This window comes from Acinonyx jubatus, chromosome E1 (genome assembly GCF_027475565.1).
Source record: "Acinonyx jubatus isolate Ajub_Pintada_27869175 chromosome E1, VMU_Ajub_asm_v1.0, whole genome shotgun sequence".
In the NCBI taxonomy this organism is placed as follows: Eukaryota; Metazoa; Chordata; class Mammalia; order Carnivora; family Felidae; genus Acinonyx; species Acinonyx jubatus.
This window is the reverse complement of record NC_069397.1, coordinates 57828822-57856648: the sequence shown is the minus strand read 5'-3', so window position 1 is coordinate 57856648 and position 27827 is coordinate 57828822. Positions and strand designations below refer to the sequence as shown.

Genomic DNA, 27827 nt, shown 5'->3' with positions numbered 1-27827 from the left:
TTGGTGAACCTGGGAAGGGCCCTGGGGTGGGGGGTCCTCACCGACTCTCATGACCGTGTTGGTGAACCTGGGAAGGGCCCAGGGACGGGGGGTCCTCACTGACTCTCATGACCATGTTGGTGAACCTGGGAAGGGCCTGGGTGGGGGGGGGGGGTTCCTCACGGACTCTCATGACCGTGTTGGTGAACCTGGGAAGGGCCTGGGTGGGGGGGGGGTCCTCACGGACTCTCATGACTGTGTTGGTGAACCTGGGAAAGGCCCGGGGGTGGGGGGTCCTCACCGACTCTCATGACCGTGTTGGTGAACCTGGGGCTGTGGAGCACCTCTTCCTCGTCCAGCTGGTCCAGCACCTTCGCCTGGCGCAGGTAGGGCGTGAGGCGGCTGGGGCAGATGCTGCTCACGATCTTGTGGCGGTGGCTCTCCATCATGTCCCACAACGTCTCCTCATCCAGGGCTGTGAGCGTCGAGTCTGTGCGGTGAAGGGTCGCCATGACCGCGTGCTCGGGAATGCTGGAAGGGAATGCGGCCATGGAGGGCTGGGACCAGGGACCTGGCCTCTGGGCCCCGGGAGGCCTTTCTGGTCAGACCACCTCTCTCCGGCTTGTGCGCAGGGAAGGAAGTGACCCATCTGGAGAGGATGGTGACGCTGGCCCTGGCCCTGGTGTCCCAAGACCAGCGGGGGGATTATCCTTCCTTAGCTTCGATTTTAAACCAATCCCTCGAGGGTTGATGGGGGGTGGGTGATGGACATTAAGGAGGGCACCTGTTGGGATGGGCACTGGGTGTTGTATGGAAACCAATTTGACAATAAATTTCATATTAAAAAAAAAATTAAACCTATCCCTCTACTTGGAGCAGAGCAGGAACTGGCTTCTTTTGGTCTCAGGGCACTGAATTTGCCTTTGAAATACAGGAAACTGCCCTCGGTGCGGAAAGCCGATTTACAAGATTGATCTAGAACATGCATTCTCTCAAGAAGGGTGATACGGGGCCCCCACGGGATCGAAAATTGGTTCTTGAGCAAAAATTCTCAGTCCTGTGTGTCCAAAGCACAGCCGTGCATAAACAGATACTCAGGACCTTTGTGATACTAACGTCCCATGGGAACACAGTGAGGGAGATGTGTAGCAAGTCTCCGCAGGGGTGAGGATGACACAAGGTCTAGGGACACCGCCCTGGAATAAATGTGAGGGTTTGGGCGCCCCGTCTGGCAACCCAGCAACCAGAGGAGGTGCCCACGGTCCACGGTGAGGGCCTCGGGGGCAGTCAGGCGGGAGCAGGGCCGGGACAAGGGTGCTCACACAGGAGGCACCCTGACTTCACTTGGCAAGGAAGACGCCTGTGATTTTTCAGCAGCCCCAGGACACTTGCACTAGGCACTCAGGAAACGTGCTAGGGAACGACACTTTGTACAAGTGTATTACAGAACAATTGAAAACGAAAACCAAGGACTCAGAGCAAGTGGTAAAGGCCACGACCTCTGGGCTGGCAGGGTGTGTGGATTAAAGACAGACAGGTCCCTGAAATTGCTGAGCTGCAGTGGGTCTGGGCAGATGCCCCAACTGGAGTCACAAACTCCTGGTCTGCCTAGGTGACGGTCATGAAACAGCTCACTCTGAAAGTACCGGAACAGCCGCCCTGGGCATGGGGTGTTGAGGCTGACTGATCTAAATTCCAGAACCTTCTGTCAGGAGGACCGTGGAAGGCGCCACCCAGCCTTCCATCCATGGAACACAGAACACGCCCTGGGTGATCCCAGCTTTGCAACGAGCCGCCTCCGTAGCTGTGTCCCCACCTGAGTCTCTCTCTTCCCTCCTGGCCCTGGCACGAGGTCATTAGACCATGAATCCATCGAAATCATTCTAAAATGTTTTTAAACCCTGAGCTGGTTCAAGCTTATTTTAAAACATTTTTGTTTACATTTATTTTTGAGAGACAGAGTGCAAGCACGGGAAGGGCAGAGAGAGAGGGAGACACAGAATCGGAAGCAGGCTCCAGGCTCCGAGCTGTCGGCACAGAGCCCGACGCGGGGCTCGAACCCACGAACCGGGAGATCATGACCTGAGCCAAAGTTGGACGTTCAACCGATAGAGCCACCCAGGCGCCCCTGGTTCAAGCATATTTAAAAAGTCCTGCAAATACACAGTATATGCATGTACCCATCATGCAGACTGCACTCATTAAGGAAACGCATTGTTGGAGACAGACAGCTCAGTCCCGCTGGCTGCAGCCTGCCCTCGTTCTCGCCCCGAGGTAGCTGTCTTGCACGTGGATGTGTCTACAAACATACGCCTGCGTTTGTACCATTCTTTGTGCACAGAGTACGTGTAGATAAAGAGCATCTTTACTGTTGACTCTCACTTCATATACACAGGGTCAGGCTGGGCTCGGTGCTGCGTGTTCCCGAGGCCCGGCAAGTTGGATACACGCAGCTTACACATACACGCCCCCCCTTTTTTTTTTTCCACTGGTGCCGGATTCACTTATGTGAACAAACCACAGCTGAGTTATTGACACCCCTGTCGATAAATGACCCACTAGGTCATTTCCATCTGTCCTCCGTTGCACTCAGCGCTGTGGTGACGTCCTCTCAGACCCCTGAATTGCTGCGATTTGGCCCTTTTCCTTGGAAATGGCCAGCTGGGCCGGCGGGGCTCGAATGCCTCTTGAAGAGGTCTGTGTAGTAAAAATGCTGGAAAAGCAGAGCCAATCAACCCTTGTAAACTAAGGAAAACGGGGAATAGTGGGTGGAGAACCCGCGTCCGTGAACGGCCCCCCACAATCCCTAGGAGGACGAAGGAGCTCACCAAGGACCCTCCAGCTCCTTCCCACGGGCAGTCCTCACGGCGCGCTGGGATCCGGTGTCCCCTCCGTGGCCAGGTGCGGTGCCGGCCGCCGGCTCCCTTCTCTGCGGGCTGCGGGGCGGGACGGGGCTGGGCGCAGTAGCCCCCCAAGCCAGCGCCAAGTTGGCCTGCCTGCTCTCGAGCCACGTGACTTGCTCCAAAACTCAAAGTTCAGGCACCAAAGACTAAGGCAAGGGAGGAAAACAGAAGGCAAATTCTGATCCAGGAAATAATTTGACAGCTCTCTGACTTCCGTGGTTTCTCAGTGACTACAGACACTTCCCCGGGGCTGGGAAGCAGGGTCCTCGAAGGAAGCCGGGTCGCGAGCCCTAGAATGTCAAGGGCGCTTGCCAGGTGCCGTGGGTACCCACAGTGCCTGGGCTCCTCTGGAACTGTGGTGTTGGTGGCTCATGTCGATGAATACACTAAAAGCCATAAACTGCACCCCTTAAATGGCTGAGTTGTCCAGTATATGAATTACATTTTAATAACGTCTTTTTTTTTTTTTTTTTCAAATAAAAAGACCACAGAGCTGTCAGCAACCACACCCTGCTTCCCTCCGACCCCACGCCCTGCCCGGATGCAGGGGAGGGTGGGTGGTGAGGAGGAACCCAGGGGATCGCCCTGCCCCCGCCTCCCTGAGGCCAATGCCTGCCACCCTCGACATATGGGACACCAGCCCCCCGTTCCTCCTTCCGTCTTCTGGGCCATGCCAGGCCTGCACACGCCCTCAGCCGAGCTTCGTCCTCTGCCCTGGGATGTTCCCTGACGCCCCCTCCTTTCTGTCCCGATGCTTGCTCGGCCCAGCATCCGAGTCCCCCTCAGCTGCCCTGCGCCCCCAGGAGCGCCTGTTCCGTAACATCGATGACACCTCATGAGCGCAGCTGACTCCCACACGTCCAGCTCAGAGTCTGGGTCAGATTCAACATACAAAATCCGTGCGAGTGGTAAACGTGCTGCCTGAAGCAGGCCCAGGGGACCCCTCTGCCCCAGCTCCTCGCAAAGGGAGCCAGAATTTTATATATTTATATAAAGCAGCCGCAAACTGAGGGGAGCTTTGGCCGCCGAGCCCTGAGACTGATGGAGTGGTGTGGTGCAGGGCAGAGGGGCACGGGACCCTGGGACAGGACCAGGGAAGGGTCTCAAGGACTCTCTCCCCGCTAACTGCTCGTCTGGAGAGAAGAAAACTCGGGCGGAGTCTGCAGAGGCGAAGGCACCCCAAACTCCCCCCGACTTCCACTAGAGGAAGCTCCACAGAGGTGGGCGGACCTTCCTGGGGGTGCACGCACCCTGCACCGATTGGAGGCAGGAACCTGGACCCCAGGCTGCACTCCCGGCCGCACGGTGAGCACCGGGTCCATTCGGTTTCGGGCCTGGCCCCAGACTTCGCAGGACTCCCACACAGGGTCTGCTAGGACTCGACTGTCCACAGACCCTGCCCCATCGGAGGGAGCACAGAGCATCAGAGCAGATGAAGACAGAGGTCTCCCCAGGACTCTCCACACCCCAACCAACCGCCGCCCTCTCCTGGGACCCTGGGGACCCTGGGGACACCGGGGCCGGGTAAGGGGGTGTAGCTGGGTGGCAGCCATCACAGCCCATCCTTTGTGCGGCGAAGCAGCCGACGATGAAACCCCGAGTGGCAAGAAAACACGTAGGAGTGTCTTTGCAACTCGCTTCTGATGTATTCTATTTTTTTAAGTTCACTTATTTACTTTGAGAGGGAGAGAGAGCGGGATAGAGGCAGAGAGAGAGAGGGGGAGAGAGAATCCCAAGCAGGCTCCGGGCTGAGTGTGGACTGAGCCGCGAGATCATGACCCGAGGCGGAACCGAGAGTTGGACGCTCAACCCACTGAGCACCCCAGGCGCCCCTCGGTTCCAGTTTAAATAGGCCTTAGTCCCAACGGTGAGGAAAAGTTACCCCGGAGATCCCTCTAGACCTTTTCAACTCTGCAAAACGTGCGCGCAGACGTGCTCACACTCGCTCACACGCACAGATGCACGCACAGGACTCCAGAACAGGAGAACGTGAGTCAGCGAGAGCTCAGACCATCCGGTGACCTGCACGCATGGTGGGTGAGGCCAGTGGTCACTCAGCGAAGGAAGAGGTGCTTTCTTGCACCCCTCAGCTAAGAGCCCACTCCAGTGCCCCCGTTTCCATGTGTGGCTGTGTCCTTACCACCAGCAGCAGGCAGCTGGGTGTAGGAACCTTCCTTCCCCTCCTTTCACCTGGGGCAACAATGTAGAGATTACACATCAGAGCGTTTCTTTCATCCATCGCGGCCCATGATGCCAAGGCGGCACTGAGCCACCAGAGAATGTTCAAGTAATGTAACCAAGCCAGATGGGACAAGCTGTTCCCTCCTCTCGTCCACAGGCAGGCACCTCCACTCCTAACGAGGCAGGAGCCCCCCCCCGGACAGCTCCGGACCCCATCCCGACCTTCCACCTCCCTGTATGCTGACCTGCTCTCTCGGGCACAGACTCCATGCCCTCGCCTTCCTTGTCCGGGAGAAGCAAAGGCAGGCTGACCCACGACGGGCTGAACAGCCGACGAGCAGGTCTGACAGGTCCTTCCGTCTGTCCCGGCCCTGCCCACAGAGCCTGCGCCTTGCCCTGGGTCTCTGCAGATCTCACGGCAGGGAGGATGCTTGCTTTTGTAAGAACCCCGGAATCCACAGAAGGCAGTGACTGAGAGGGTGATGCAGAATCTTGGGGTCTTGGGGTGCTGGGAATCTTCTCTCTGTGAGCAGTCAGCCCAGCGCATCGTCAATCCCTCAGGATAAGTCCTGGATTTTTCTCTGGTTCTCATGGTCGGTTGTGGGGATGTCTTAGGCATCCCAATGCACCCCCCTAAAATCAGCATTTGATAACTACTATTTAGGGTTAGACAAAGGTCTTGGCTCACTTCTCACCGCTTGAACCAACATGCCCCGAGCTCTACAACGACCTCTCCTCCGTCTGCTGCCCCGACAACACCCCCCACCCCGGCTTCTGGCCAATTCTTAAGACGGCTGTTCATTCGGGGATGTGCCAGGGCAAGGTCATTTCCTTCTGTCCTCACATCCTCACCGTGACCCACAGTGCCCTGTGTATCTTGTACTTGCTGATATCATATCCATTTACCTGCTCCACACACAGGGGCCTACTCAAAAGCCTTTGAAAGCGCCAGGCACACTCCAGCCCCAGGACCTTTGCACGTGCGGTTACGTCTGCCTGAAATGCTCTTTCCTTCACTTCCTTTAGGACTGCACTCAAGGGCCATCTTCCCAGAGAGGTCTTTCCGGGCCACTCTATTTAAAATCACGGACTCCCCACTCTGGTTATCCCTCCCTCCTCTTTTCCCTGCCTCATTTTTCTCTGTTGGACGCACTGCTTCTGAATATGTGAAACATTCCTGTTCCTTGTTGGTCTCGTGCCTGCCTCCCCACCACGAGCCTGTAGCCTCCAGAGGGCAAGAATCCTTGTTTCTCCTGTTCTCTGCTGTGTCCCCACACCCAGAACAGTGACGCTCCATCATGACTCCATGGGCTCAGCAGGAAGGACCTTAAAGGTCATCATCCCAACAGACAAGGGTCAGTTCCCAAGGTCACACAGCTAGTTCATGGCAGAACAGCAACAGAATGAGGCGAGGAGAAGGAGGAGGCTGTGGCCGCCTGGGAAGAGGGGCCAGAGCGCAGACCTGGGGTCACATTTGGACACAAACTCTCAGCCGGGACTCTTAGGCAGGTTACTTAACTCCTGAGCCCTGGCTTTCTTCCCTGCCCAGTGGGGTTAATAGTGGCACCCGCATCACGGCGGGAGAGCGCTTCTCACCATGCCCGGTGCACGGAAAGTTCTAGGTAGTTATAAAAAGCTCAAAGAAATGCCAGCATTCTAAGTGGAAGAGGAGGCCAGGGAAGGTGGCTGAATCCTCAATAAGCCTCTGCTTATCTGTAAGTTCTTTTGGTAAAGAACAGAAATACCAAGGGACGCCTGGGGGGCTCAGGCAGTTGGGCGTCTGACTTCAGCTGGGGTCATGATCTCACAATTCACAAGTTCAAGCCCTGTGTCAGGCTCTGTGCTGACAGCTCGGAGCCTGGAGCCTGCTTCGGATTCTGTGTCTCCCTCTCTCTCTGCCCCGCCCCCCTCTTGTTCTATGTCTCTCTCTCTCTCTCTCTCTCTCAAAAATAAATAAAAACATATTTTTTAAAAAGCAGAAATTTCAAAAGAGCTGTCAGAACAGAGTTGAGGAAGCCCCCGGTTCCCAAAGGGCCATGAGCTCAGAAGGAGGCCAAAAACCATTTCTTAGTCACCACGGCAACGTCGGGTGGACCCCGACTGACAATTTCCCCACACTTCCAAGGTCAAGAAAGCAGTATTTCTGTTAACTGTTTTTCTGGTTTGGTTGAAAGAGTGTCTTCTGGAGGGACACCCAAGGAGTGGGTTGGGGTGGGGGGACCCGGTAGGCATGGGGACAGCGCCACCTAGTGACCACATCCCAGAGATGTGATCGATAAAGGATCACAGAGTGATCAATAGTCACTGTGAACTGCGCGGGGCCACAGAGCACCTCTGGGGGATACTTTTATCCGTAAAACGTAGGGAGTGTGAGTGGGGAGGTTTCTGGGCTTGCTTTGCAATCATGACGTTGGCAGCCGGTGGGGGTGCGGGTGCTAGGTGCTGGGTACGTGAAGGTCCCATATGGAGAAAGGCAGACCCAAAACAGAAGCCAGAGAACAGGAGTCCAGGTACCAGCCCACGGCCCTCAGGGGCAGGTTCCAAACAGGGGATGACGTACCTAAATGGGGGCTATGCTCCTTCGCTCTTCCGACTAATGCTGGGGAGGATTCCAGAACTTGTAGGCAGCTTCTCAACTGCTGAGCTGGAGGCAGATTGAGTGTCCCAGGGCGGGGCTGGGTGTGGTTCTGAGGCTGTCCTCTGGTGTGCAGCCAGCAGTGTGGACCCCACAGCCCCCCTCGGGTACAGAGCCGGCAGCGTGGACCCCACACCCACCTCTGGCCAGCACCAGTTCGGAGAGTGGGCCGAGGAGGGCAGGAAGCAGCTATTTCCATGGGAGCAGATAAAACCGGTCATTCTCTGTTGCTTTTCCCATTCTACGTGCAATCATCTGCCTGTCAATCCCACTCGGATGTCTGGGCATCTCAAATCTAACTCAGCCAAACCACGTCTATTGAAAAAAGGTTTTACTTATTTTTGAGAGAGAAAGAGAGACAGAGCACGAGCAGGGGAGGGGCAGAGAGGGAGGGAGACACAGAATCAGTGTCAGCACAGAGCCTGACTCGGGGCTCGAACTCACGGACTGTGACATCGTGACCTGAGCCGAAATCAAGAGACGGCTGCTCCACCAACTGAGCCACCCAGGCGTCCCTAAAATTAACCATTTTAAAGTGAACTATTCAGTGGCATTTAGTGTTTTTGTCTTGTTGTTTTGTTTTGTTTAGAGAAAGAGCACACAAGCAGTAGAGGGAGAGAGAGAATCCCAAGCAGGCTCCATGTTGTCACTGTGGAGCCTGACACAGGGCTTGACGCTCCCAATGGTGACATCATGACCTGAGCTGAAATCAAGGGTCAGACACTTAACTGACTGAGCCCCCCAGGCGCCCCTGGAACGCATTTAAACTCCACTCACAGCCTGTAAGACCTTTTATGATCTGGCCCTGCTCGCCTCTTGTCCCACCCCCACACTTGCCCACGCTCATGATGCCACCAATACCTTGGCTTCCTGTCCCCCTCTTGTACTGATCCCCTGCCTGTCTGGGAGTGTTCACACTCGTCATCCCTTCTTCCTGGAACACTCCTCCCTGGGGTGTTTCCATGGCCACCTCCCTTAACAACTTACACGACACCTTCCTCCAGTCACCCAGAAAATCAGCGACCCCCTCTCTTCCACTCTGTTTTTTTTTTTTTTTTTTTTGCATCACAGCAATGATAAAACCTGCAATTACCTTATTGGTCTGCATGTTGTGTTGGGCTTGCCCTCCTATGGAACACGAGCTCTGTCCGGCAGGGCTGTCTGTCCTGTCCGCCACCCAATCCAGCTCCCGGACCAGCGCCTGCTCCACAGAGATGCTCCTATGCACCTGTACCTTCACCGCCCAAATGCCGGACGCTGGCAGGGTGTAGTCGAGGCTCCAGCCAGTGGGTTCGGGAGCACGGTAAGAGAGGGCCACTCCTAGAGAGGAACAGTGGGGAGGGCAGGAAGTCCATCTTTGGGGACAGCCCCTGGGATTCAGGGCATCAGCTCTTATGGTGATGATTCATGGGAGCCCAGCCCAGCCCAGCCCAGCCCAGCCCAGCAGTGCTAACCTAAACCTCCGCCTGCCCCTGGACAAGACAAGCCACTTTGACGGTCTCCACCATGGGTCTAACACAGGTACCAAGAAAGAAGCGGGTGGGCTCCTGTGGTGTAGCCCACCGACCTGTCCCTGTGTTCCCCATTGCTCCGGGATGAGCTCAGTTTGCTCCCGAACAGCCGGATCCGTCCCGCGGTCCCCCTGCCCTCCTGCTCTACACACCCAGGCACACCTACTATGTGCTTGGGCAGGATGGGGAAAAACACAGACACGGGGCCCTGCCCTCCCTGACGTTAGTCTAATCAGGTAGGGCAGCCTCCCTCCCCCAAATATAAAGGGTGTGGGAAGTGAAGCGCAGGAGAAAGAGGGGGTACCGTGCCCAAACAGAATGGGTGGGTCCCCTGTGGGGACAGGAAGTCCTGGGATAAAGGGCCCGGAGGTGAGAAGCCATCGAAATCCACTCTTTAGGGGACTCAGAGTGGAGCCATTTCTACTCTGCAGCTTGTAGCTGGAATTGTAATTGAGGTGTCTATTAAGAATGGAAACATTAATCTGCATGTTCGAGCAGTGGAAACGTGTACTGAGGGCCAAGCTGGGCTGTCCATTCGTGTTTTTTTATGTTTATTTATTCTTGAGAGGGTGTGTGAGCAGGGGCGGGGCAGAGAGGGGGACAGAGGATCCGAAGCAGGCTCCACGCGGACAGCAGCGGGCCCGACGCGGGGCTCGAACTCATGAACCTTGAGATCACGACCTGAGCCCAAGTCGGACGCTCAACCGACTGAGGCACCCAGGCGCCCCCCAGGGTTGTCAATTCTTGCTTTGTAAGCAGATGCTTACGCCCAGCGCAACATAGCGACGTGGAAACAGGAGGCCAACAGCCAGAGCAAGTGACTAAGGGTGTGTTCTCAGTATACAACCAACCAGTTACATTTGCTACTGGTGATGAAGCAAAATGCATTTCAGATCCTGCTGACCCTTTGGGGCACGTTGCATAGGCTTCGTGAAACTAGCACAATATTGGAGCAGGAAAACATCTCCCGAAGTGACTCTTTTCCCGGCCGCGCTTACCAAGAGCCGCCTGTCCCGCGTGATAAAAACACGGCTCTGCTGTCATCTACTGAACTCCGAGCTCCCCAGAGTGGATTTACCCTCATTCTCCCAGAGGCCTCCTGGCCACCAAGGGGGACCTGCCTGTTATGTTCAGGTGCACCCCCGCTGTGTCCTACACCTCACTGTATTTTGGGGGGGCGGGTGTCATCCCATCTGATTACGCGAGCCTCAGGGACAAAGACCACGTCTGCCTGGTTCCCCTTTGCTCCCTGGAGAGCGCTGCTTATGAGAGACTGCACTGATCTCCCCCCCCCCCCCCCCCCCCCGCCCCACCCCACCTCTGGTCCTTTTCCATGGACTCTGGCCTAAAAAGTCAAAAAGTTATTGGTCCCAAACAAAAGGAAGAGGCTTTTAAGATGTGTATTCAAACACAGCCAAAGGGCCTTGCCGGAACAATGGCATAAGATGCCGTAAAAGTGTGAAGGCGGAAGACAAGCGGGGGGGGGGGGGGGGGGGGGGGGGTGGGGGGGGATTGTGAATTAGGGTGAAGTCTCTGAGCAAGCGCCAAGAGTTGATTCTCCCCTTTGCACTTAGTAGGAATGCAAGAATTTCTTCCTTTCCCCATTGATGTCAGAATTTGTAGTCTTCTATTTACTCTCTCCCCCACTCCTGGCAAGGTTATTTTACGTGCTAGATACCTAGAGCAGCACTGTCCAATGGGAATATCATACACAGTGTGATTAAAACATTCTAGTAGCCGGGACGCCTGGGTGGCTCACTGGGTTAAGTGTCTGACTTCTGCTCGGGTCATGACCTCGCAGTCCGTGAGTTCGAGCCCCTCGTCGGGCTCTGTGCTGACAGCTCAGAGCCTAGAGCCTGCTTCGGATTCTGTGTCTCCCTCTCTCTCTGCCCCTCCCCCACTTGTGCTCTGTCTCTCTCTCAAAAATAAAAATAAAAAATAAACATTTAAAAAAAAGAAAAGAGGGGCACCTGGGTGGCTCAGTCGGTAAAGCGTCTGACTTCTGCTCAGGTCATGATCTCATGGTTTGTGGGTTCGAGCCCTGTGTCGGGCTCTGTGCCGACAGCTCGGAGCCTGGAGCCTGCTTTGGATTCTGTGTCTCCCTCTCTCTCTTCTCCTTCTCTGCTTGTGTTCTGTCTCTCGAAAATAACCATCAAAAATCAAAATTAAGATTAAAAATAAGTGAAATTAATTGAAACAACATTTTATGTAACTGAGTATATCCAAAATATTGCCATTTCAACACACAGTCAACATAAAAGTTATTAATGAGATATTTTACACCCTTTTCTTATAGTGTCTTTGAAAGAAAATAAAGTTGCTATGTCTTCTCCGCAGTGGATTATCCAGCATCCTCTCTGAGGCCGGACAGTTTTGCAAACTGTGCTGTGTTGTACGATACATACGGATTTCAAAGTCTAAGAAAGTGAGTCAGCTTTAGAAATACTCAACATTTGACTAACACCGGCATTCTTACGAGGCATGCTTATCGGATCAACTACCTCCTAGAGTTTAGACATATTCTGCCCTTAGTGTGGGTGTTTCAGAAGGCAGGCGTCACTTACCTATACAGCAACACATTGCGCTTTACGTGTGTCTGGTTTCGTGGAAGAAATGATTATCCACTTAACAACTAAATTAACCTTCACAACAGGAGAGCGTTCTAGCACCCTTGGAAAGAGGTGGTGGGTTAAACACATGCCCAGTGATGCGAGCCAAGCCAACAAAGAGAAAGGGAGTGTAAGCCTCACAAAATTAAAAGCACACAGAACGAAGCCAGGTCGGGAGGTGATGCCGGTCCAGGGGCGAGCGAGTGAGCGAGCCTGGCCCTGGAGGCACTTAGGCAAGTTTAAGGGTCACACGCAGGGATGGCTCTCGGGTACAGGGCGACAAAAGCCGAGCCCTCCGGGGTTCCCTTTCTGCGGGGCAGGCGTGGTGGCGCACGCGGGGCCCGGGAGCTGCAGGTGCAGCGCAGCCCGGGGGTCGTGCCCTCACACACTCGACCGGCGGCAGGGACTCTTCCTTAGAGGCTTAAAACCCGGCTACCTAATCGGAGCCGGCAGCGAGGCTTTCCAAAAGTAAACTCTTTGCATCGGGGGCCAGGGCCACTGAGCGGCAGCGCCGTTTCCCGCGGCGAGCGGGCGCCCTCCGCTCCGGCCGGGACCTTAGCGGAACCAGGGTGCGGCCGGGGGCCCTGGCTCGACGGCTGCCGCTGGCGGGATCCCCACGCCCACCCACCCGCGCGCAGGGGTCCCCCGTCCCGGCGGTAACGCAACAAGTAACACCAGCCCCACATTCCAACCAGCCCCGGCTGCCCGACGCTTCGGCCCTATTTATAAGGGGTGGGCGGGGCCCCGCGGGGCCCCGCCCCTCGCGAGTTCCCGCGGCAGCTCAAACGCGCGAGAGCAGCAGCCGCAGCGGCAGCAGCACCGCCTCTCTCCCTGAGACCCCCTCCCTTTCCCTCTTCAGGGGAAGAGGAGCTCCACCGCCCCTCCCGAGACGCGGCCCCGACGCACGCTCGTACGCACGCGCGCGGTGGCGTCAGTTCCTGGCGCCGGCGGCGCGGGGCCCTGCTTCCGCTTTCCGCTGCGGCGCGCGCCCCGCTCTCAGCCGACTCGGATCATGGCGGCCACGGCTACGATGGCGACCTCGGGCTCGGCGCGGAAGCGGCTGCTCAAAGAGGAGGACATGACCAAAGTGGAATTCGAGACCAGCGAGGAGGTGGACGTGACGCCCACGTTCGACACCATGGGCCTGCGGGAAGACCTGCTGCGCGGCATCTACGCCTACGGTCGGGGGCCGCGGGGTGGCCGGGCGGCGAGGGCGGGGGCGCGGCCAGGAGGGAGTCCCGGGGCCCAGCATGCCGCGGCCCCGCCGTGTCGGTGTCGGAGGCTTCGGCGCGTCGTCCTCGGTGCACAGCACGGTGCCGGGTCCAGCGAAGGCTGAGAAGTCTTCCCGGGCACTTGGGAGCCGTTCATGCGTCGGATAACGGGCTTGTATCTAGTAGGTGCTAGGGACCCGCGCTGCTCTGGGCGCTAAGGGTTTGGCAGTGAATCCGGCAGGCTCGTGCCTAGACCCGAGGCTGCTTCAGGCAGTGGTGATGGCTGTGACGCGGGGAGCAGGGGGAGTAGTGGGGCTACTATTTGAACTGAGGTCTGGATTAAGGAGCCCGTCGTGAGAGGACCGGGCAGAGGGAAGGGCTGGTGCCAGGACCGTGCGGCACTGAGTCCGTGCGTTCCAGGCACAGAAAGAAGCCTCCTGCGGTGGGAGCCCAGGGGCGACTTTGGAGGGGCAGACAGGGCCAGATCTTACAGCGTGCTGTGTGAGGTGATGAAGAGTTTTTTATTTCTAAGTGCAGTGGGAAGCCTTTGGAGGGTTTTAAGCAGGGGTCAGATTTGCAGGTACAGAGATTATTTTGGGAGTCTGGATTTAAGGGGAGGTGAGAGGTGAGGCTGGAGAGGAGGCAGGGGAGAGGTGATGGTGTTGCGGTGGCGATGGGTTGGATGTGAGCAGCAGAGGTGGGTGGTGGTGCTGTTGGCTTAGGTGGGGAGCCCTGGAGGGAGGCAGAGTCGGGAGTTCTGTCCTGGGCGAGGTGAATCTCAGGGGCTTGTAAGCCATCCAGTTGGAGATGTTGGGAGGCAGTTGCCCGAGTTGGGAGCCTGGGAAGAGTTGGGGTGGGGAGGCAGTGCAGATGGGAGTGATCAGCATCTGTGTTTAACGCCTGGGACTGGGCTGTCATTCACCCAGGAGTCCTTGATGTTCTGGCAGTTTAGGCAGCAAAGAGGGTGCTGAGGGGATGGGAGGTGACAAGTGCCAGCGCATCCCCGCCTGCTGCGAGGCTGACAGTCCTGCCTGCCTCCGGACAGCCGGGACATCCCTGCCCCAAACACCGTTTTTAGTTTCCCAGCCACGTGCTTGGTCACGATGAGGGTTTTAAGTCATCTATTATAGTTTTTATGTTAAATGGAAGTGGTACTGTATTTTAAAAGACTGCCCCAAATTAAAAAAAAAAAATTTTTTTGTACATAAACTTTTGTTTACTTGGAAAATACTTTTACGCCTTCAGAGTAGCCTCGTTCCCCGGTAACAGTCACGTAGAGGGGATGGTGTCCTAGTTTGTATAGCTGCACCACGAGTGGAAGGGGCACAGTGTGGACCCCGCAGAAAGACCCAGGCAGTAGAGTAAATGCAGTGTAGACACTTGGGCAGCATGCAGACCAATACGGAGAGGGAACAGGGGCGGCTGCAGAGCCACTGGACTTATTTCCCTTCCTTGTAGTTCAAACAGTAACGCAAAGAATAGCTCTGCAAGTGACTGTAAATAGCACAGAAAGAATTGGGAGTCAAAGGTGAGCCCCCGCCCAGGGTCCGGGAGTGCCACCGTTAACTTTTTGGGGGGTCTTGGTAATCTGACTGAGGTCTCTGTATTCTGCAACGGTGTTTTTAAATAAGGATTTTGTACAAATGAGATCCACGTTAGTATAAAAACATGGTTCAGCCCGGTTCATTCACCAGCTGTTTGTTGAGAGCTTCCGTATGTTGGACTTGGGGTTAGGAGGGGTGGGGGTGAGGGCTTAAACAAGGATACCGAGGAGCTTCCAGTGTGTGGTTAGAACTAACTTTGTTTCTTTCTGCAGGTTTTGAAAAACCGTCAGCCATCCAGCAGCGAGCCATCAAGCAGATAATTAAAGGCAGAGACGTCATCGCTCAGTACGTCACTGGCCCCAAACGGGGTTAGGCTCCAGTCAGCCCAGTGCAGAGAGTGCTTTGGGAGGACCATTTTTCACCCTTTCCTTGACTTTAATCCACAGGGTGTCTTGTTTTTTTCTTTTCCTGTTTTTTCTTTTCCTTTCCTGTCCTTTCTAGAAAGCCGTCATATTTTTAGCCAGCCTTACCTATCAGTTGGCGTGTGGAATGGTTTATAATACTCTCTTAATGGCTTTATCCCCCATTTGCCTTATTCTTAAAGACTTGGTTACAAGATGAATTATTTTTGGAGGCTGGTTTTAGTCCAAAATTACAGAAAAGAATTACATTTCTATAAAGGGGAATCTCTCCTTTTCTGCCACCTGTAACACTGGATCTCCCTTGGTGACCCCGCAGAGCCCCCGCCCTTCGGTTGAGGCACTGGTCTGCTCCGGGAGGTGGGGCTTCTGCTCAGAAGCTGCCCAGGTGCTCCTGCACCTGCCCCTGGGGGTAATGCCATGGTGGGGGTGCCGTGAGTGGGAGCAGGGAGCCCGTTCTACACCCTCGGTCTGTGTTTTCTCGAACAGGTCTCAGTCTGGCACAGGCAAAACCGCCACGTTCAGCATTTCCGTCCTCCAGTGTTTGGATATTCAGGTAATTTGCAGCTCCTAGGAGATCTTTCCTTTTCTCCTCTAACTGCAGTTCAAAAAGGGCAGCTTTGAAAAATGTCTATTTGGTTGTACCGACTCAACTGATTTCTTAAGAGGTTCTTAGGTGTGTAGTCACACGAGAGCTAATACTGTGTCATCAATTCCTTGTCGTTTAAACCGAGAGATATATTAGTGGACATTCTTGTCTGCAAGCCACAGTCCTGCCTGGTAAACCCCGTGATTGCTGGGTTCACGCTTGAACTCACATTCGGGTTCGTTTACCTCTGTTAGACGTGTGGTCTAATGTGCGGTTGACGTGAGATAACATTGCCAAGAGGTCTGCGCTGAACTAGTATACCTCGAAAATACTGAGGACTCTCTGTTTTCTGACACATTATTTTACCAGGTTCGTGAAACCCAGGCTTTGATCTTGGCTCCAACGAGGGAGTTAGCTGTGCAGATCCAGAAGGTGAGACCCAGGGAGGCGGTGCCGTATTTGCAAGTATTGCTTTCTCATTCAGTGGTCAAAGGCTGACTGGTTGGTTGAGTCTAATCCTGTTTTTTGGTTTCCTCTAATTTTATTTCCTGATCCCTATCATTTGTGACGTGAATTTCTGATATGTTTTAAATCATTTTTAACATTGCTGGTGTGTTTCCCCTAGCTTTTTGCAGTTTTAGAATTGTAATTTTTCTCAGAAAAAGATTCGTTTTAGTTAAGCGGTTGTAACTTTTATACTTAAAACACTATAAACGCTCGATACACGTTAAGAAGTTAATACTGTCTCTGGGTGGCTAGGATTATGAGGTTTATGTGTTTCCGGGGCATTTTGTAATTGAAATGTACTGCTTTTGTACTAATAAGCCAGCAAAACGACTTCATTTTGGCACAGAAAAGAGTAGAAGGGGGAGAGTGGGTCTTTTTGTAGCTTTATGGTGTAAATAATAGAATAAATGACTCTCGGTGGTCATCTTATGTTGGAGTAGAAATTACTTTCGTTTTGGGAACACTGCGAGGTCTCTGACTTTGCACGAACGTGAGCCTCGTTTGAATTCAGGGCCTGCTCGCGCTGGGTGACTACATGAACGTCCAGTGCCATGCCTGCATCGGGGGCACCAATGTGGGGGAGGACATCAGGAAGCTGGACTACGGGCAGCACGTCGTCGCCGGCACCCCCGGGCGTGTCTTTGGTAAGCGCTTCTGTCTGTAAAAGTCACGCACGCAACAGGGTTCGCAAGTGGCGTTTAAACCGCCTGGGACTGTTTCCCGTTGCCATGCTGCGTCACAGTTTTGCACATGGGTGACATGTAGGAGGTGGACAGAGGTCTCTGAGATGCCGTGAAAATTGTGAAGAACAGCCAGAACGGCTGGCCCTTTCCTTGTAGCCTGAGGTCTAATTATCTCTTTTCTTTTCTTTCTTTTAATGTTCATTTATTTTTGAGAGAGAGAGACACACAGAATGTGAGCGGGGAAGGGGCAGAGAGAGAGGGAGACACAGAATCCAAAGCAGGCTCCAGGCTCCGAGCTGCCAGCACGGAGCCCGACGTAGGGCTTGAATCCATGAACCATGAGATCATGACCTGAGCCGAAGTCGGACGCTCAACTGTCTGAGCCACCCAGGTGTCCCTTGAGGTCTAATTATTTTTAACTGTGGTTCCGTAGACATGATTCGGCGCAGAAGTTTGAGGACACGTGCTATCAAGATGTTGGTTTTGGATGAGGCTGACGAAATGTTGAATAAAGGTATGAGCTAGAGCATAATTTTCTCCCAACGTTTAACTACGTTTTCACAGCATGAGGTGGAAACCTGCAGCTGACACAAGCATTCTCCGCGTGAGCAGAAACGCTCGGCCCGGGCGCGACTACGAACATAGAACTTGCACCCTGTCCTTCCCGCGGTGGGGAAGGGACCCCTGTGCCACCGCTCCCCGTGCATCCGGGGCTGGCGCAGGTGGGGAGGCACGCGGTCGAGGCGGGGCGCGTAGAGATGCCTGCTGTGCCCCGTGGGGCCCTGGCGGCTGTGACAGGGAGTCTGGGTTTCTGGTAACAGCATGTTGTGTTGTCTAGAGGTTCTGTGATCTCTTTAGCTAGCTGTCCTATTGATTGTCTAGGCTTTTACTTTCTTATTTCGATTTAAATTTATCTTATTAGATATTTTTCAAAGTTTACGTAATTGTCTTGGGAGAGGGATAGAGAGCGAGCAGGGGAGGGGCAGAGAGAGAGGGAGAGAGGGAGACAGAATCCCAAGCAGGCTCTGTGTCATCAGCACACAGTCCCGCTCGAGCCCACAAATGGTGAGATCATGACCTGAGCTGAAACCGAGTCGGACCCCAGCCGACAAAGCCACCCAGCTGCCCCCCTTTTTAAAAGAATTTTAATATTTATTTTTTGAGGGGCGCCTGGGTGGCTCGGTCGGTTGAGCGTCCGACTTCCGCTCAGGTCAGGATCTCACGGTTCGTGAGTTCCAGCCCCCACATCGGGCTCTGTGCTGGCAGCTTGGAGCCTGGAGCCTGCTTCCGATTCTATGTCTCTGTCTCTCTCTGCCCCTCCCCCACTCATGCTCTGTCTCTCTCTGTGTCAGAAATAAACATTAAAAAAAATATCGTTTGAGAGAGCTCGTGCCAGCAAGCAAGTAGGGGAGGGATGGGGGGCGGGGGGACAGAGGATCTGAAGCAGGCTCTGTGCTGACCACAGAGAGCCCGATGCGAGGCTCGATCCCACGAATCGTGAGATCATGACCTGAGCAGAAACCAAGAGTCAGACGCTCAACCAACTGAGCCACCCAGATTCGTAGGCTGATCTTTTTCCCAGTTACGTTTTAAAGTAAATTTTTAGACTTCACGCGTACCTTTTAGGATTTTCACGTGTTTCTACCAAAACGTCTGAGGACAGATACGTGACGCCCCCCTCGGTGGTGGCGGCTGTGGTGTCAGTACGGTGACAGGGAAATGGGACCTGACAGATGCTTTGGGTCCAGCGCCCGTTAGAGCACCTCTCCGTGTGTCCACGCCTCCGCTGCCTGCACACACCCTCCCCTCAGTCCCTGCCCCCGCACCGGGGGGGGGGGGGGTCACCAGGTGACAGACGCAGTGGCTGAGGTGCGGTTCCCGCCGGTCTTCCTGGTGTTCGGGCCTGCGGGGCTCCTGCTGCGTGAGGAGCTGTCCCCGCGCCCCTCTGTCCGGAGGCCCTGCTCTTCTAGGGGACGGCGCGGTCACCGCTGTGCACTCCGGCAGCTTCCTTAGCGTTTGAGGAAGCGTCGCCTGCGGGCGGCTCCTCGCAGGCGGCCCCTCGGGCGGCCGTTCGCACAGCGAGGTCTCCAGACGGACGGCGTCTGCATCATCTGGGGGTTTGCTAGAAACGCAGGTCTTGGGCTCTGTCATTTGTGGGGTCACGACTTCGCGGTCTGTTAAGGGGCCTTTGGAGGCCGGGACCCCCCGTGCGGGCATTCTCACGGGCTCGCCTGCTGACCCCGTCCTGCCCAGGGCAGTGGAGGTCGCGTTGCGGTGGCCCGTGGGCCAGGTCCCACCAGTCGAGGTGTGGTTGACGGGTGACATACACCCCTAAGGATCCCACGTATGCGGGAGATTGTTCTGTCCGAATCCGGATCTCTGGTTTCTCTTAAAACGTGGCAGATCTGGCCACGTCGTACGCACATCCTCACAGCAGCCCGACAGCAGCGGTGACCGCCAGCAGGCGTCTGAGGTCGTGGGCGACCCAGGGCCGGGGCTTCTGTTGCTCCTCACGGCCGGCATCCGGGCCTGTCGGGGTGGGGCCACAACCCCCAGAGACGGCAGAGAGGGGTGCGTGGATTTCCCGGCTCCGCGGAAGACATTCTTTGTGAAACCTTATGCCTCACATCTGCGACCTCTGTGTCCAAGCGCGTGGCCTTCAGAATTCTCCGCGTCTCCTCCTTTGTCCCAGGTTTCAAGGAGCAGATTTACGACGTGTACAGGTACCTGCCCCCGGCCACACAGGTGGTGCTCATCAGCGCCACGCTGCCTCACGAAATCCTGGAGATGACCAACAAGTTCATGACGGACCCCATCCGCATCTTGGTGAAGCGGTAAGCACGCCCCGCGCCTCGGGTGCCGCAGCCACAGGCCACGTAGCTGGTGTTTGGGTCTGAAAACGTGTAAAGTGTTTCTTGTATTCTTTTTTGAAAAGCCAGCTTTGGGGCACCCGGCTGGCTCAGTTAGTGGAGCGTGGGACTCTTGATCTTGGGGTTGTGAGTTCGAGCCCCATGTTGGATGTGAAAAAAAAAAAAAGCTTTCACGACGGGCCTTCTCTTTTGGCTCTGCGATTCCAAATTTACGAGCTAGCTGGCGGTATTTGTCCATCATTGCCGTGGGAGCAAAATGTGCAATACGAGGTGTGCAAGTTGTTGAAGGCGCAGGTTGGTCGGGCCCGTGCAGCAGAGGTGCTGGCCCCCGGGAGGGTAGGGGCTGCCGCGGGCCGGGCCGGCACTGGGAACAGTGCGTGGCTTGTGTGCGCCCTGAAATCTTGGTGGAGGAATGAGTTCCCGGGACGTGCCTTTGTCCTCCAGTGATGAACTGACCCTAGAAGGCATCAAGCAGTTTTTTGTAGCGGTGGAGAGGGAAGAGTGGAAATTCGACACCTTGTGTGACCTGTACGACACGCTGACCATCACTCAGGCGGTCATCTTCTGTAACACCAAACGGAAGGTACGTAGCCACCTTAGCTCCTCAGTGTTCTCGTGGCAAAAACTGAACTTGGTTCTCTTTGGGACGCAGCCCAGACCTTGCCCGTGGTGGCTCAGAAGGGGACGGGCGGGCGTGGCCAGGGAAGCTGTACGGACGTGTTCACGCTGGTCCCAGGACTGGACACACGGATGTCATTGGCTTTAGGGGGGGCCCCGGGCCTGGGTTTTCTTAGGCTCCCAAGTGACGCTGTCGTGCAGGTGGACCAGACAGGAAGGAGTCGGCCACCTTCCAGAGAAGATTTGAATTTAAGTTTCAAATGAGAATAGTGAGAGATGGCCTTTTTTTTCCCTTGAGAAACGTACACGGAACCAGTAAGAGGAGTTTTGCCCCGATATGTGCTGGGCAAACATTTCCCACACGTCTAGTAAAGATTCCTCTGAGGTTGTTTTTTTTTTCCCCCCAAAGGTTTATTTTGAGAGAGAGCAAGCAGGGGAGGGGCAGAGAGGGGGGACAGGATCCCAAGCAGGTTCTGAGCTGTCAGCGCAGAGCCCGACGCGGGGCTCGAACCCAGACGAACGTGTGAGATCGTGACCTGAGCTGAAGTCAGACGCTCAGCCCGCTGAGCCAAACCCCAGGCGCCCTGTGATCGATCCGCGTGTTAAGGGCCCCAGCGCTGAGCGTTCACGTTGGTTCCGCGGACGACTGAGCTGAGGTCCGCGGCACGCGCCCCGGTCTGGTTTCTGAGCTTACGGTGGCGGCTGCTGCTTTGCCCTGCAGGTGGACTGGCTGACGGAGAAGATGCGAGAGGCCAACTTCACGGTGTCGTCCATGCACGGCGACATGCCGCAGAAGGAGCGCGAGTCCATCATGAAGGAGTTCCGGTCCGGCGCCAGGTGGGTCGGCGCCACTTCCGGCCCCAGACCGTGCCCTCCTGCCTCCTGCCTCCTGGGCGTGGGCAGCCCTGCGGGGGCGCTAGACTGGGGGGAGCCGCCATCACCTTGGGGGTGGGGGGCGGGTAGGGGTCTTCACTGCCGAGTAAGGAGGTTTTCCGGTGGTGCTTTTGTGTTGGGGTCTTAGCCGAGTACCGCTGTGGTCGGAGAGCATGTGGCGTCGTTCCTTGTAGCGTGTACCCAGGTTTGCTTGCCGGCCCGGCACACGCTCACTTCTAGATGCCCCGTGCGCGTGTGCACAGGCCGAGCGCCCCGTGGTCGCCGTGCCCCGGAGGCTCGGTTGCTGGTTGCGTTTCGGACCCTCCGCACCCTCCCCTCTGTTTCTCTTTACTGTCTCTGCAGCAGCGAGGGAGCTGTGGGTGCAGCTCTGAGTTCCGTGTGTCCTCGACGTGTCCTCGATGGGTCCTGAGGCCGTCGTGCCCACCAGTTTAGAGTTGTTGGGTTTCTGCAGGGTTAGCCTTCATCACAGAAGCATCCCTCCATCCGTAGTAATGCTGCCTCTCGGCAGTCCTGCCGTGAGGCCGGCCCGGCCGCCTTGTGGGGTGGGTGTCCCCGCCGGGTCCCCTCATGCGCCCCGCCCCCACTCCGTGTGCCGCCCGAAGCTGCAGGTGTGCGCTGTGCACACGGCTCGCGGTGGCTTCTGGTTGGTTTTCTTCGTCGTTAGAATGCTGATCGCTGTCTTGGGATGCAGTTCGTCCCGTGTTGTTTGATGCCGACGAAACTACGTTTGAGTTAATCATCTCATCAGTGCGTATACCTCTCATGCTCTTTTTCTGATTCCTTTTTTTAAAATTCATTTTGAGAGAGAGCATGTGCACATGCAGGGAAGGGGCAGAGAGAGAGAGAGAGAGAGAGAGAGAGAGAGAGAATCTTAAGCAGGCTCCGTGCTCAGTGCTTAGCCTAATGTGGGGCTTCCGTGAGACCATGACCTGAGCAGAAATCAAGAGTCGGACGCTTAAGCCGGCTGAGCCCCCAGGTGCCCTGGTTTTGGATTTCATATCCTCATTCCTTTTCTCCTGAAGGAGTGTAGCGCTCTGTGCCTCCATCCTCCACATCTGTTGTGATTGGCACGTGGGCCTTCGTCCCTGCTCCTGCAGAGACCAGAGGCTTCAGTGACCCCTGCATTTCTAGAAAGCCGTGGTGGTGGTCACGTGTTTTATAATATCACAAACTCCACAGGACACCTTTGCTTTATATGACAAAACGTACATACGTTCAGACGGATACTATCATTTTACTTTTTGTCTTTGAACTTCTGTCTGGGATGGATGTCCTTCTCCTTGAAGAATGTCTTTACCTGTTTGGTTTGGGGCTTCCAGTGACCCAATGACAGAGTGTCCGTTTTAGTTTGTCTAGAAGTGTTTATCTCGAAGGAGAAACTTGCTGAGATAGAATTCTGGGAAGTCGCCTGCAGTCTCGTTGCTGCCCCACCCCCCACCCCCGCTTGTCTTTCGCTGTCTCAGCGGCTCCTGCTCTGATGTGTCCGTGTGGCTCTGGTCTTTCCTCCTGCTGGGCTGCTGTCCGGCTTCCTGCCCCGCTGTGTGGCTGGGCTCCTGTTCTCTCTCCCTCTGGGGCTGCGGTTGTAGGTGATTATGGGGCAGTGACACCTCCCCGTTTTGTTTTGAACTCCGTTCTCCTGTGTTGCTGTCCCTTAACTTGAATGCTTCTAGACCAGCGACGTCCAATAGAAATGTATAGTTCAGGCCACATCTGAGATTTCCTAGTACCCGTGTTAAAACAGACAAAAAGAAACAGGCGAGGTTGATTTTTAATACGATATTTGACTCAACGGGGCATGTCATTTCAACATTCGCAATATGTAGCGTTAAAAATACTAATTAAGGTGTTTTTTGCTTTTTTTTTGTACCGAGCATTGAAAATCCTGTGTGTATTTTGCACTTTAAAGAGTATCTCATTCCGGGCCAGCCGCGCTGCACGTGCTCGATGGGTAGGCGGGCTGGTGGCCTCGGTATTGGACGTGGTGGCCCGTGGCGTGTCCGATCCTGCCCAGGCTGCAGGATAGAGCACTGTGAGTTGCATTTCAAATTTGAACACGCTGTAAAGCCTGCGCCAAGGTCCAGAGGCCACCAGCCCTGACTCCCCTCTAGGCGGAAGTAAGTCGTCTTTCCCAGTTGTTGATACGGGACTGGGTTCAAACAGTTAAACATAGTGCAGCAGAAGCTACCAGAACTCTTTTTATCAGACGGTGCGCGTGAACTGAGCACAACCACAGACGCGAGGCCCTTCGTGGACAGGTCTTTCCGGTGCCGCCCCTGACGCTGCACGCCCGCAGGAGGGCCGGTGTGAGGGTGACCTGACGTGTTTTCCGCCCGTAGCCAGTCTTAAGCTTCCGTGACTGGGGTGGTTGCCTCAAGCACCTTCTCTCGTTGCAGCCGTGTGCTCATCTCCACGGACGTCTGGGCCAGGGGCTTGGACGTCCCTCAGGTGTCCCTCATCATTAACTACGACCTGCCCAATAACAGAGAGTTGTACATACACAGGTAGGGGTGGGCTTCCCGTGGGCCTCCCGTTGGCGGGTGTCCCCTCCCCTTTCCTGCTGTGTGTACTGAAGGGGTTTTGCTCTGCCCTCGAAGAATCGGGCGCTCGGGCCGCTACGGCCGGAAGGGGGTGGCCATCAACTTTGTGAAGAACGACGACATCCGTATCCTGAGAGACATCGAGCAGTATTACTCCACCCAGATCGACGAGATGCCCATGAACGGTGAGCCGGCCTGCCCGCCAGGATGTGTGGCACCCGCCCTCGCCGTCCCCTTCGCCCTCCCCCTCCCGTCTTGTTTGTGTCTAGAATACGTTGTGAGCCTGTAGCTCAGTTTACACGTTTGCACCCCGTTTGCATCCTTCCTTCACACGTGCCTTTCTGTCCCTCAGTGGCTGACCTGATCTGAGGAGCCCACCGCGCTGACGAGCTGGCGACCGTCGCCCACCTCGTGCCGCTGTCGGGAAGTGTGCGGGGGCGGTTTCCGGGTGATGGGGTTTGTGTGAGCTTGGCGACAGCCCCTGGGACAGGCGAGCCCTCGGTGTTCTTTTCTTACCCACGTGTAAATAATGCTTGGAGTTTTTTTCATTAAACGTTTAAAACTTTTCCCATAGACTCTTAATTTGTTTTTTTTTTTTTATACTTCTTTTTGAAGCAATCTGCATACCCAGCCTGGGGCTTGTCACCATCCCGAAATCAAAAGTTGCACGCTCCACCGACTGAGCCAGTCAGGTGCCCCCCAGGTTTATATCTCTTCAGGTGCCACCGGCTCTTCTAGTAACGTGCTGTGCGATCTTGGGCGACAGGTCGGGTCGCTTCACTCTGCTTTCTGTCTCTGTCGGTGAACGGAAGTGGTGATACAGCCGCCTGTGCAGACCTCCCCAGGCGGGTCGAGATGGTAGCAGTCGAACGTCCACGGTTGTGGGGAGCTTGAGACGTTCCTAAAGTTCGCCCGGCGACTCCGACCCCGGGCATCACCGTCGTGTGGCGTGTGGAAGGAACTTCCCGACGAGCTCCCTTCCTGGAGCGGGGCCCCACAGGGTCCGATGCAGCGCGTGCAGGGTGCTTATGTGCCGGCAGTGGAGACCGTGACACCACAGCCCCGGCCACGTGCAGCCAGGAAGCAGCCGCCGTGCCGGGCGCCGGATCCCACTTCTCGCGGTCGGGAGGGAGGGGGTTTGGCAGAAGAGACTGTAGATCCTTGACTCCAGCTTGGCCCTGGGTTTGCGCACCAGGAGCGGGAGCCCCGGGCGAGCAGCTGGAGGGAAGGATTTGTCAGCAGCCGTAGTGTTTCTGGCTTAACAAGCGCGGTGTGGGTGGAGGAGGGAGGGGAGCACGAGGGGCCTCGTCCGTGGCTCGGGGAGGGGACGGCTGGAAGCAAGCCAGAAGGAGAGACGCATGAGAAGCCGAACTCAGATGCCGTCTAGGAAAGAGAACAGCTAGCAAAACACAGGAAAACATTCAACCTCGCAGGTGATTCGGGCATGACGTGCGGCCAGGAAAGATTTAACGACGACCCTGAGTGTGGCGAGGGTGTGGGAACATCTGTGGTGTGCTGTCAGTGGGAAAGCAGCCTGGCCCTGACCAGTGGGAGCAATGAAAATGTTCTCTCTCTCTCTGAGGGGGTAGTTCTGCCTTAGGCAGCTTTCCGGAATGTGGACCGGGGGTGGCGGGGGGGGGGGAGCCACTGTGCTTGCATCGCTGTGAGGGGGTTGGGGGGCGTTGGGGGGGCAGCCGGGGCACGAGTGTCACGGCCCACGTGGGTTTAGCGGTGTCCCTTGGCAACCGAACGTTGAGAGAAGCAAGGGGGCCGGTGTGCCCGGCCAGACGGGATGTTGAAAGCCGTTCAGCATTCGACATTGAACATTCAGACGTTCAGCTGCCAGTTTTAGCCGTTGCTCGCTAAAAAGTGGAAATGACCCGAACCTCCACCGACCGGCAAGTGCAGTCACCGCGCGTGAGGAGTATTACGTGGCCATCCAGAGGGGTGTGGTGTCGACACCTGCTCACCGAGGGCCACATGCTGTGCGATCCCACTTCCGTGAAACGTCCCAGACGGCTGCATCAGACAGAACTCAGGTGGTGGTTTTCCTGACCAGGGAGCACGTACTTTGGGGGGATGAAAACGTTGAGTCGGACCGTGGTAATGGTTGCACGCCTCTGTAAGCGTGGTGGACGTCACTGAGCGGTCACGTTTCGAAGGGGTGACTCCTACGGAGCTACGTCTCCGTTAAAAATCAGGTGGGGGGGCCACCACACCCTTCCCGAGAATTAAACGGGGCACTGGCGAGGGGAGAGTAGCCTAGAGCCCCAGGCTATAAAAGATGGCTCGACCGGGTCCCGAAACAGGACGCAGCTACACATGCTTCGAAGAAGTCACAAAAGGCGCGAGTAAGCGGAGAGTGGAGAAATAAGGGAAACGTGCCACACGGGAGCCCTCCGACCACGGTGAACCTTGGGCAGAGGTTTTGGGAAGACTTACCAGGGGCAGAGAGAGCCGTGTCGTACGCGATACCTGGAAAGGTGGTTCGTCACAAACGCCGGCGGGACAGCCCAGGGGCCTTGCACCCAGAGGAGCCTCACACTGGCAAAAACCCGTAGAGCTACCGGGAAGGCTAGGCGAGTCTGGTTCCAGCTGCTTTCGGGAACCCAGTGAGATCATGACCTGAGCGGAAGTGGAACGCTCAACCGACTGAGCCACCCAGGCGCCCCATGGCCAAGATTTTTTTAATGGGACAGAAATAATTATAAATCAGACTCTTCAAAATTAAAAACCTTTAAGTCCTCACTAAGCATTGTTAGGAAAGTAAAAAGGCAAACCACAGACTGGGAGAAAGAATTTCAACGCACATGCCGGACAGAGGACTTATAACCAGAATATGCGGGGAGCTTTTCAGCGGTAGGTGGAAGAATGGCCCCCCCAGAGATGCCCAGGGCCTGCTCCCTGGAGCCCGTGACCGCATCACATGTTACAGCAGGAGGGACTTTGCAGATGGAATTGAAAAGTTTGAGACCGGATTGTCCCCGGTTATCCAGGTGGACCCACGTGAGCTTTTAAAGGTCAGCCCGCCTTGACCTCGCTGGACTTGAAAGTGCCTCCGCCGCGACGAGCAGCCCCTAGAAGGGGCGTGTGGCGCACGGCTGGCAGGGACAGACCTCAGGCCTGCAAAACCCTGCAGCCGAGTCGGCCAACAACCTGCCTGAGAAGGAAACGGGTTCTCCCCCCCCAGAGCCTCCGGGAAGGAAGCAGCCGGCCTGCCACTCGACTGTAGCCCCGCGAGAGCCGTGTCCCCTCCCTGCCCACCAGCACTGTAACACACTGTGTTATTTTAAGCCACTGAGTCTGTAGTGATTTGTTACGTGGCAGCGGAAACCTACACAAACGATATTCCAGTAACAGAAGACCAATGCTCCAAATAAAAAGGCAAAAGATTTGAACAGACGCCTCCCTAAAGAGGATTCACGGGTGACAGCCCCAAGTCCGTGAAAAGACGCTCGGCATCGTTGGTCTTCAGGGACACGCACATCGAACCAGGACGGCCGAGAGTGAGCAGACCTCCCGTCGCAGGGGTGGGCGAGGATGCGGGGCAGCCGCCTCACTGCTGGCAGGAATGCAGAACGGTGCACTTCAAGAACATTACTCACCCCCCTCCCCCCGTGTGACCCGACCTTGTCACCCCCGGTACGTGCTCAAGAGAAACGAAGACCTGTCCGTTCAAAGACTTCTCGTGATGGCTCATCGCGGCCCTGTTCGTGACAGCCAAGAATCGGAGACGGCCCCGAGGCCCGCTAAACCAACCGTGGCACGTCCACGTGATGGGAAGTGCTTGACAGTGAAGCCGGACACGGCGCTGAGGTCCACGTGGGTGAGCCTCCGCGATCCTGCTGACTGCTACTAGCGGGACGACGCGCACGTGCCGGACGGTTCCGCTTCCGTAAACTTCCGGGAAACAAGCTGCCCACCGCAAGCAGACCAGCGGTTGTCTGGGGTGGGGCGTGGGGGCACGTCTCCCGCCACGTGCCTCCGATGCCAGGCCCGGCCGGGCGGACGATGCTGCCTTCGGACCGCGAAGCCTGCCCGCCCCACCCGGGAGCGCCAGGGGGCCCTCAAGGATGGAGTGGCGCAGCCCTGGGACACATCCTCCCTGCCCTGAACCCCAGAAGGACCAGCAGAAGC

At 55.9% G+C, this 27827-nt stretch overlaps 2 protein-coding genes across 3 annotated transcripts in view; one reads left to right on the top strand and one right to left on the bottom strand.

The window, feature by feature from the left end:
* The window catches only part of CARD14 (caspase recruitment domain family member 14), a 36440-nt gene extending 23741 nt beyond the window's left edge, over nt 1-12699 (bottom strand). Inside the window, exons 1-7 of one of the 2 annotated variants that reach the window (XM_053212843.1) lie at nt 11774-12699; nt 11180-11345; nt 8792-9018; nt 5309-5696; nt 5023-5072; nt 2539-3028; nt 281-510 (exon numbers count right to left, since the gene is read on the bottom strand). In XM_053212843.1, coding sequence (XP_053068818.1) covers nt 281-510; nt 2539-2552 — 244 coding nt within the window. In that variant the 5' untranslated portion in view covers nt 2553-3028; nt 5023-5072; nt 5309-5696; ... (1 more) ...; nt 11180-11345; nt 11774-12699. Of the gene's footprint in view, nt 1-280; nt 511-2538; nt 3029-5022; nt 5277-5308; nt 5697-8791; nt 9019-11179; nt 11346-11773 lie in introns of those variants that run through there. The other variant, XM_053212844.1, reaches the window with a different exon arrangement.
* Nucleotides 12700-12765: 66 nt separating this feature from the next.
* EIF4A3 (eukaryotic translation initiation factor 4A3) lies at nt 12766-24256 on the top strand. Its single transcript, XM_027052530.2, has 12 exons — nt 12766-12999; nt 14846-14918; nt 15482-15548; nt 15951-16013; nt 16600-16732; nt 17205-17285; nt 19464-19605; nt 20086-20224; nt 20981-21096; nt 23547-23654; nt 23748-23875; nt 24043-24256. The coding sequence occupies exons 1-12, from the start codon at nt 12831-12833 to the stop codon at nt 24057-24059; spliced, it is 1236 nt and encodes a 411-aa protein (XP_026908331.1). The 5' UTR covers nt 12766-12830; the 3' UTR covers nt 24060-24256.
* The last annotated feature ends 3571 nt before the right edge of the window (nt 24257-27827 follow it).